The sequence below is a fragment of the Arachis ipaensis genome, chromosome B04 (assembly GCF_000816755.2).
Source record: "Arachis ipaensis cultivar K30076 chromosome B04, Araip1.1, whole genome shotgun sequence".
NCBI classification, from domain to species: Eukaryota; Viridiplantae; Streptophyta; class Magnoliopsida; order Fabales; family Fabaceae; genus Arachis; species Arachis ipaensis.
Window position 1 is genome coordinate 123,231,134 of NC_029788.2, and position 10,415 is coordinate 123,241,548.

The 10,415-nt window shown below is 42.6% G+C and overlaps 1 protein-coding gene across 1 annotated transcript; it reads left to right on the forward strand.

Moving 5' to 3' along the window:
• On the forward strand, positions 8,656-9,507 carry LOC107637170. The gene is made up of 3 exons (XM_016340610.1): positions 8,656-8,975; positions 9,075-9,198; positions 9,481-9,507. Exons 1-3 carry the CDS (start codon positions 8,656-8,658, stop codon positions 9,505-9,507), a joined length of 471 nt encoding a protein of 156 aa, XP_016196096.1.

Genomic DNA, 10,415 nt, shown 5'->3' on the forward strand with positions numbered 1-10,415 from the left:
TGTAAGACCCAGGACTTTGAAAAGTCTTTTTATGATCAAGTCTCAAATCATATAGTTATTTACAGCCTCAATTTCAGAAATTATTTTATTAAAGATAATTAAGGCAAGTTTTGATTTATTGGATTTGAGATAAGTTATGATTATTATCCAATTTTATAATTATTGGATTATTTTCTATATTTAAAGTATAAGGTTGATAGTTATGAAATAATAAGGATTTTTATATGATTTGGATTAGATAAGTAATATTTTAAATATTATTACTGCTATTTTGGAAAATGAAGAAATTAAGTATATTACTTCTAATTATTTGATTTGGACATTTTATTTGAAAATAATTTGCGAAAGTGATGAACAAATAGTATTTTCTATATATAATTAGGGTTGGATTTAATTGAGTTTCAATTACTATATTATTCCCAATTTTATGTGAAATTACTATAATGCCCCTAACCCTAATTTTTCTAAACCCATTCCCTTCCATCCTTCCTCCATGCTGCGCAGCCCAACCCCTTTCCTCACTGCCTTTGCTGCGCAGCAACAACAACAATGACACACACAGTTTCCTTTGTTCTCCAAGAAAGAAAGAAACAAAGAGAAAGAGAGATCTGAGGGGGAAGGAGGCCACGTTGCTGCCGCTGCTACCAATCCGCGCCGTCAGGGTCGTCCCATCCACGGAGCCTGAGTCGCGCCGTGTCACTGAGAGGAGAAGGAGATCCGGAAGGGAGGAAGAGCACCGGGGAAGCAGCAGCTCACAGGCCAGCCGCATTCTGCCACCATGTCCAGCTCCTCGCCGTCGCGCTACCGATTTGTCGCCGATTTCGTCATCCGCGCCGTCGTCCTTACTGCGAGACCAGCGCCGCCGTTGCCATCCTTGCACGAGAATAGGTAGAGGCTAGCAGTAGAGGGCGGCGCATGAGAGGGAGTTTGCGGTGAAGGGAGAGTGGCGCCGTTTTGTACGCCGCCGTTGCACCTGGATACCGCCGCCGCTACTGCGAGCTCGCCGTCGCCGGAGCTGGGTAGTCATTCTCCTTGCCAGCAGCGAAGAAGAAGAAGCGAGATGAAACCCCCCTTGTCTGCTGCTTCGGTTCGCTGAGAAAGAGCTTGGCGCCGCCGGAGTTGCTGTCTGTCTCTGCCTCGGGGTTCTGCGAGTTGCCGGAGCCCACTGTCACCGGAGCTGCCCAGAACCACCACTGTGGCTGCCGCTGGGATTGTGAATGGAAGGGGGAGAAGCTGGTTCTGTCATAGCCATTCCCGGGGGAGAAATCAGTCGTGCCACCGTGCCCTGGCACTGGGAAACGCCACTACCGCGACCAAGTTCCACCGCCGGAGCTTCTGACTACTTCTGCCGTCGCCAGAAAAGTTGCCGGTAAGGGTTTTATTTGAGGTTTCTGCCTTTTTGGATTTCGAGAAGGTTTTAATGTTGCACGGTTTTTATAGTTGATCCACCGAAGTTTCTGGCCGCCGCCGGAGCTGTTGCCGGGACCGGTTCGGAATCGCAACTGCCTTATTGTGTTATTTCGATAAGAAATTATGTTTCGAATAATCTCGCGTTAGTATTCTGTTGTGTTTGGTTAATGAATGAGTCTTGGTAACGTGGGATCGAGTCCTGATTATTATATGTTGCGATTAGTGTTGCTATGGTTATTGCAAAAGTGGCTGGGAGCTGAGGCTTTAGTTCCCGTCAGTTCAGTTTGAGGCGGAAAGGACTTGATGAGGCATTTGGGCTATGGTTTTGCGTTTTGAGGTAGGGGCGCTTTCCAAAAACTGTGTTTTATGTATTGGAATTATTACATATGGATACTGATGTGAGATATTGTGTATTTGGTGATTGTATCTGCCTTATGTATTATTTGATTGACTCGAATGATTATGGATGTTGATTTGGCTGAATTGTTGTGCGGCTTGTGAAATGTAATGTTTTGAAGTTGATTCTTTAAAGCTTTGGAAATGAGTTAAATCGGTTGATATTGAGTTGATTTTGAAATGGTTTTCTTGAGATATGCCACTGAGGCGACTGTTGGATTTAGCTTGCCTTGAATCAATTTCTGTTTTTGAGCTGTTGAAAAGGAATGAGAAACGGTTTAGTTGGGACCCGAACCGGGTGGCAAAAGTCCAAGTTTTAGGGGAGGTGCTGTCGAAATTTCTACAAAATCCTAGTCTTGTTTAAAAAGTTATTTAAAAAGGATTGGATTTGAGAAATTGTATTATTTGATTTATTAAGAGAATATTTATGTTTTCAAGCTTAATTTATTTAATGAACTTTATGCGTTGAGTTTGGCCCATTTAGAATTGAGCTATTTCTACCATTTGAATCACTGAAGGAAAGAATGATGCTCTAATATTGATTTCAATATAAAAAGGGTCTTTTAGTAATTTCAAAGGAATCTAGACTTTTGATTGAGTAATTAAGTTTGAGGCATTTTGGAAGAGTTAGAAAAATGGGTTCCAAAAAGAAACCTGAAAGTAGTTTGATTCAAATGAACCGGTTCCTTTTTAAATGAGTTGATTTTTGGACCGGGTTGGAACTTGTGATTTTGTATGGCCGGTTTTATAGTAAATTCAGTTTTATTTACTTGAACCGAGAATCTATGATTTTAAGAGTTTCAATGAATTTTAAGGAATTGATATAGGTTGATCTTCCCTAAAGACTTGGGACTCTGCCGAGAAGCTTTTGTTATAAAATCCCATTGTTGGATGAGTGATTTTGAATACTTTGAAATAAATCCTTAACTTGCCATGGTTTTGGAAGTTTTGGAAAGAGAATGCCAAGAGTGGCTTTGTTTTCAAAAGGAGACTCACTTTGAGTAAATTTGGCTTATGAGCCTGAGATGATTTGAGAAAATGAGATTTTTAAAGCCAAGGCTGAAATGAGTTTAAATTTGATTTCAGAGTGAAACGGCTTGAGAAAAGTAATTTATGGCTTAAATTCCGGTTTTATGAATTTAATGATGTTGAACGGTGGAAGTGTTGTTTTGTTATGGGCCGGAATGGCTGTGTATGATTATGAATATTGGCTGGTTTTGGATTGAACCGTGAGCCGGAATGACTGTGTATAATATTGTGGATTGAGATGGACCGATGGTTGGTTTCGGTTTTGTGTTTCTGATTTGGAAAAATATGAAAGGCTATTTTGGTTTAGCATAGATAAATCTTTTTGAAAGGCTTTTGGTGTTTTTGAGAATTGAATGGTTCCTCTTTTAGAAAATATTTCCGACTTTACTTTTATTGTAAACCGATGTTTTTGAAAAGAGGCATGAGACGGTTATTCATCACTGGTACGGTTTATCTTCCAGTATCCTATTACAGTAATTCCCAAAAACCCTCTACTGAGAACCCTTTCGAGGATGATGTTCTCACCCCCCTACATTTTTCCCCTTTCAGGATATGGGCGCAGAAGTTACGAAGAGCTTATTTAATTGTTGTTGTGATGCTCTGTATTGTTTTAGTTATGATTTACTGCACCCTCGCCTTTATCTTGATATAATCTGTAAGAGGGATAGGAATTGTATTGGGTTATGTTTGTAATATTATTTATATATATTTATGTATGTATATGGATGTACTCTTTATGAGTTGTTGTAAGTTGAATGGTATTTATGGAGGTACGTTATCGAACGAAAGTATTTTTGGGACCGAGCACGGGTGGTGTTGCGAGGATCTCTTTGAAATGGTTAAATGCTTCCTCACACGCCGGGGTCCACTCAAATACTATCCCTTTTTTCATGAGGTTGAAAAATGGCAGCGCCCTAGCCGCCGACGCTCCGAGGAAACGGGATAAGGCGGTGAGTCTACCTGACAGCCTCTGAACATCCTTGACACAGCCCAGACTCTTCATTTGGAGTATTGCTTGGCACTTTTCCGGGTTGGCTTCGACCCCTCTTTGGGTTATCATGAACCCTAGGAACTTTCCTGCTTCCATGGCAAAGGCGCATTTGAGTGGGTTGAGCCTCATGCCGTGTCGTCGGAAGGAGATGAACACATTTTCCAGGTTGCTTATGAGGTCCTCAGGCCAGGTGGTCTTTGCGAGGATATCATCTACATACACCTCCACCGTTTTGCCTATGAGGTCACTAAATATCTTGTTCATTAGCCTTTGGTACGTCGCCCCAGCATTTTTCAGGCCGAACGGCATTACCTTGTAGTAATATATCCCTCCCGGCGTTATGAACGCCGTTTTCTCTTCATCAGGCCGGTGCATCGGTATCTGATTATAGCCTGAATAAGCGTCCATAAAGCTCAGGTACCGATATCCCACTGCCGCGTCGACGAGTGCATCAATGTTGGGCAAGGGGTAGCAGTTCTTGGGGCATGCTTTGTTGAGATCAGAGTAATCCACACACATTCTCTATTTCTCATTGTGCTTTTTCACTAGAACTACATTCGACAGCCATGTCGAGTAGTCGAGTTCTCGAATAAATCTTGCTTCGAGTAGGCTAGCCGTCTGCCTGGCCACCTCCTCCGCTCGCCCTTGCGACATTTTTCTCCTCCTTTGAGCCACCGGTCTGGCCTCCGCCGTCACGGCCAAGCGGTGTGACATGAGTTGGGGGTCTATCCCCGGCATGTCGGCTGGCATCCATGCAAATAGGTCGCCGTTAGCCCTGATCATTTCCATTAGAGGTCCCTTTAGGTCGTGCGGGAGATTTCTGTTCACGTAGGTGAACTTCTCCTCAGTGTCCCCGACCCTGAACTTCTCTAAGTTCCCTTCCGGCTCGGGTCTCGGCTTGTCGCCGACTCTGGCATCTAAGTCGGCAAGGAACACCCCCGATGCCTCTTTAGATTTCTTTCTTAGGGAGAGGCTGGCATTGTCGCAAGCGACTGCCGTTTTCAAGTCTCCTTTTATGGATCCCACGGATCCGTCATCAGCGATGAACTTCATTATCAACATCTTTGTGCTGATCATTGCTTCGAGGTCGTTGATAGTCTTCCTCCCTAGGATGACGTTGTAGGCCGTGGAGTCTCGCAGAACTACGAACTCGGCCATTACCGACCTTCTCCCCTGTCCTGATCCTACAGATATTGGTAGGGAGATTATCTCATCCGATTTGATGAAGTGGTCGCCCAAACCTACCACACCATGCTGGTGCGCAGTGACGGACCCAGAAAATTTTAGGAGTGGGGCAAAAATATATACACTAAAATAAAATTTGTTAAACATTATTAATTATATGGAGATATAAAAATTAAAATAATTAAATATTTTTTTATTACTATATTTAAAAATAAAAAATATATTCTAAATTAGTAAATTAATCAATTCATTTTAAAATTTTATATGCAACATAGGTACATATAATAGAACAAAAGATATAAAACAAGTAATAAGATGAATAAATTGAGAATAAAATAAAATATATAAATTCATGAAGAGAATAAAAAAATAGATTAATACCTAAACTATAATTGTTTGAATTAAAATTTGCAATTGAAAATATCAAAAAGAGAAACAATGAAATTGAAAGATACATAGAGTCATAGAGAGCTATATAAAACAAAATAGAGAATTTAAAATTTACCTTTTTGATGAAGAGAAGATGATTACTAGACAAGGAATAGAAAAAGAAGGTTGAAAATATGAAACTAAGAAAAGGGTTTAAGAGAATAAATGAGTGACGGCTGGGATTTAAAAACAGAAGAAGACTAAATTTAATTAGGTTAACTAATAGTCAAAATAGTAAAAAGATAAAAATGGGCTTAGACTTTTAATAATTGGGCTTAGTTTATTTATAGTGGGGTCATTTAAAATTTAAAATGGGGGCATATATATATATATAGGTTTAAAAATATCAAATGACACTGGGGGCAAGTGCCCCCCATTCATAAGCATGGGTCAGTGCCTACTGGTGCATCTTTAAATCGGTATCCCGTAGGCCCAGGGCGTCGAACACGTTACGAAACATGATATTCGAATCGGCCCCAGTGTCTACGAGGATCCGCTTGATGAGGCCGGTTCCGACTCTGGCCGTGATGACCATGGGAGGGTTTTCCGCAGTCTCATCGAACCATTGGTCCTCTGGACCGAATGAGATGGGTGGGAGCCTCTTGGAACTTCGCATAGAGGATGAGAAAACCGCCAGGACCTTGGTGTCTTTCTTGTGCGCCGATCTCAACCTTGGAGGTGCGTCTCTTGCCGTTACCACGTTCACTATAGTAAGGTCGTGTTCGTTGTCCTCCGGCTCGTGGCGTCGCTTCGCCGCGCGGGTCTTGTCCACTCCCTCGCGGTTGCGATCTCGCTCCTCGGCTCTCTAATGAGGTGGGAGAATTCGGCCAGCTTTCCGTCCCGGATCGCTTGTTCCAACGCGTCCTTCAGGTCGAAGCAATCCTGTGTCTTGTGCCCATAGCCTTTGTGGTAATCACAATAAAGGCTCTTGTTTCCCCCGGTCCGGTCCTTCAGAGGTTGGGGCTTCGACAAAATTCTCTTCTCTGCTATATGTTGATAAACTTCTATGATGGGGACAGTGAGGGGGTGTAATTGGTGAACTTTCCGACTCGAGGAAATGGCCTGGGTGTCTTGGTCGGTCCGTCGTCTCTGGCATGTTCCTTCTGTCTTTCTCTACTTCTGTGCTGCCGGGTTTGATTGTAGGAGGGCTGCCGTTTGTTGGCAGCCACGACCTGGCTGACTTCTTCATCGTTAATGTATTCCCTGGCTACACTTTGGATCTCCTGCATTGTCCACACCGGCTTCGTGGTGAGGTGCTTTCTGAAGTCCTCGTTTAGAAGTCCATTCGTCAGGCACAGACTAGCAACCAAATCAGTCAGCCCGTCGATCTCTAAGCATTCGTCATTGAACCGGTCTAGATATTTCCTGGTCGGTTCGCTGGACCTCTGCATCACCCCGAGCAGATTGATCGGGTGCTTTGCCTTTGCGATTCTGGTAGTAAATTGGGCTAGAAAGGTGTGGCTAATATCCAAAAACCTAGCCACCGAGGCCTGCGGGAGGCTGTTGAACCTCCGTATTGCAGGTCCCGCGAGAGTGACTGGAAAGGCGCGACACCTTACCTCGTCTCCCACTCCCTCCAGGTTCATCCTGGCCTCGAAGGCCGTAAGGTGCTCCTCTGGGTCTTGGGTTTCGTCGTACCTCATGTCCGTCGGCTTGTCAAAGTGCTTTGCCAACCGGACTTCGAGGATGGAATGACGAAATGGGGTTGCGCCCATTATCACTGGTACCCGCGTTCTCCTTGTTCTTCCCTCGCCATCGTCCCGTCGACCGTCTTTCCGGTCTCAATCCGTGGTGTGTCTCCTTTCGCGCCTGGTGTAAATGATGGGGTCGCGGCGTCTTCTTGGACGTCCTTCCTCCCTGGCGCTCTCGGGCTTAGATTGTGGGTTAGCTGTTCGCCGAGAGTGGCTTCTTGGAGGGGAACGAGAGTAGCTTGATTCGGGAGTTAGTTGGCGGTGTTCCCGACCTGCCAGCCGGCACTCCAGGTCCTGCATCCTGTGATGCAGTTCCTGCATTATTCTGGCGCTGTTGTCGCCAGTTCCCCGAACAGGCGCCTTTCTAGAGATCGTGGAGTTCGTCGTGGAGGGGATCTCGTGCGCTCCCAGGAGGAAGCTACGGAAGCTTCCCCTCTGCGCTCGGCCTCGCGACCTTGTCCTCCAGGGTCCAATGCAACGTCCATTCAGGCAAGTCCCCACAGACGGCGCCAATGTACGGTAGGTCGAGTACTGGACTGTTCGGGTCGATACTTCGATTGATGAGAGGGGGCCTCGCCTGGTTCCAGGTTACTGGGTTGGAGTAGCTGGTGTTCTAAGCTCTTCGTGTGAGAATTGGGGGTGTCACCTGCAAAGACACTCCGACGCTCTAGTCAGTCAAGTGTGCAGGCAAAATATGTGAGAATGGTATGTGACGTACCTTGGGGGAGGGGTAGGACCATCCCCATATATACTGTGTCAAAAGTGGGTCCCACAAGAGCAGACCAACCTTCCTCGAAACTTCCTCATACAACTGTAGTGGAGAGATGTCAAGGACGCGTGTCCGGGTCGGTGGTTGGGCTGCTTGCACCCGACCGTTCGAGTCGGGTGGTTCGCGGGTAGGGTCGGCCTGTATTCTGTTTGGGTCAGGCCGTAATAAATTTTTTATAATTATCATTATTATGACACTTTTAATGTATATTTATTGCATTTAATTAATATCTTATGTTTTCAAATGTGGTGGAGATAGATGTTGTGGAAGAATATATTAATGGGTTGGTGGATCTTAACTTGATAGTAGCGCAAATAAGGACCGATGGAGGCCTCAAAAGTTGTAGGATCCATGACTTTTTTTCGTGATATTTGCATATTGTAGAGTAATGCTGATACAAATAGCCTACCAATGTACTACCTTAGTCTGTACAAGATGTCGAAGGCGGTCACTGATAAGCTTATTGCATTACAGAGACGTTTTTGTGGTGTAAGGAGGATTGAAATTATGATATACCCCTAGTTAAGTGGGAGCTGGTTCAGGCACCAAAAAGGTTTGGGAGTTTGGGAGTTGGGGATGCAGTGCTTAGAAATACAGCGCTCCTGTTTAAATGGTGGTGGCGGTTTTCAAAGGAGGATTGTCTATTGTGGAAGAAGATTGTTTGTTCATGTTATCACTTGAACCCAAATACGATGCTAGTATACCAGCCCATATCGGGAAATGGAAGGCCCTAGAAAGACATATGCCAATTGAATATGAAAGAACATCGGGAAGATACTATTGTGTGGAAGTTTGATAAGAAGGGTGTCTTCTCTACTAGTTCCTTTCTGCAGGTCATTCAATCGGAAACTCTGACAGATGAAATCACAAGCTATAGCTTCACCAGTGCGATTTGGAGAAGCGTGGTACCTCCGAGAGTGGAGCTATTTGGATGGTTTGTGCTAGTTGGTAGAGTTAACACCAAGGAGCGGTTGAGCAGATTGGGGGTTATTCCTAATAGTGATAATGTCTGTGTTTTATGTAAAAAGGAGATAGAATCTGTGCAACACTTATTTCTTCTGTGTGAGGTTACATGGCATGTGTGGTGTACTTGGTTGAGGTATTTTCGTACAGATTGGGCTGTTCCTGGTACCATTAAAGGGTTGTTTGAAAGTTGAACTGGAATGCACATTAGGAAACAAGAGCAGAAGAAGTGGCTGACTGAATTTTTTGCAGTGATCTGGAACATCTTGTGGGAACGGAACGATAGAATATTCAGGAATAAAGAAGCAGGTGTGGAGGAAATACAAAGCAGGACGGTATTGAGCTACCAAGAATGGACTTCTAGTGGTCCATGTGGGTGTTGATGCCATTACTAGGGATGCCAAGATAATTGATAACTCTTGTGTAGGCAGTCTTTTTTATTTTCTAGATTGTATACTCCACTTTATTGTGTTGAGCTCTCTTTGTTTCAAAAAAAAAAATGCTGATACAAATATAGAGATTTGCACACACAGAGTCATAGACATTGATTCCCTTGGCATGCTTAAATCTTGTAGATTATTATGCATTTAAGACTCTTGGGCTGCGTTTATTTATAGGTATACGAGACTAATATTCAATATTAATTATGATATAAATAATTAATATAAATTAGTAATTAAATAAAAATTTAATTATTTAATCTAATTAATTATTAAAATTATTAATAAATTAATTATAATTTAATTATTTAATTAATTATAATTTTATATAAATATTTTTTTATAATAACTTGCCATGTGGCAAGTTATTATTGGAAGAAGAAAGTCCATGTTTAGAGGGACTCACTTGTGCCTCTCTCCTCTTGGACAGTGTGCAGGGACTCTTGTCTATAGTTGTCAGAACCGAATCGATGATCGAACTGGTCAGGTCATTGGGTCACTGGGTCACTGGTTCAACTGGTGGGTCACTGGTTGAACCGATTGACCCGATCCTATGTAAATAAAAAATAAAATATAGTAAAAAATTTAAAATACATATTTTTACTAATATTTTAAAAATATTTAACTATTTTAAAATAATATAAATCAAAAACAATAAATATTTTGTTAATTTTACTTTATCACAAATATTTTTATTTTGTTTTTATATTAAAATAACTATTGTTGGTGGAATTTGCATGGCAAAGGTTGGCGTTGTTTGCATTGATTTGGAGTTTGACTAGTTCACTCTGGATTGGACCGACTCGCATCGGTTCGTTATTTCATCCGATTAGATCATCGGACCGGGCCGACTTAGAGTCCGGTTCACCGATTTTCCGATCGAGTCGGTCAATTCGGTCCGATTTTGCTAACAATGCTCTTGTCTCTTCTTCTCTAATGGTTGGTCCCTGCATATGTCACAAAGAGGACTTTAACTTTTGGCCCGTTGGAGGTATTCTAAAACAGAAACAAAAAAATATAAATTTGTGTTTGATAGATTAGATAAATTGCGTTTGATAGATTAGATATAAACAGAGATATTGTGTTTAGAGATACAGACATAATTTATTTTT

What these genes read in the sequence shown, in the direction of transcription:
- LOC107637170 (XM_016340610.1), top strand. Translation starts at nt 8,656, where the DNA reads ATGAAAGAACATCGGGAAGATACTATTGTGTGGAAGTTTGATAAGAAG. An exon ending in CTTCTGTGTGAGGTTACATG is followed by an intron (nt 8,976 to 9,074) that starts GCATGTGTGGTG and finishes AATGCACATTAG; the next exon opens with GAAACAAGAGCAGAAGAAGT. An exon ending in AGGAAATACAAAGCAGGACG is followed by an intron (nt 9,199 to 9,480) that starts GTATTGAGCTAC and finishes GTTTATTTATAG; the next exon opens with GTATACGAGACTAATATTCA.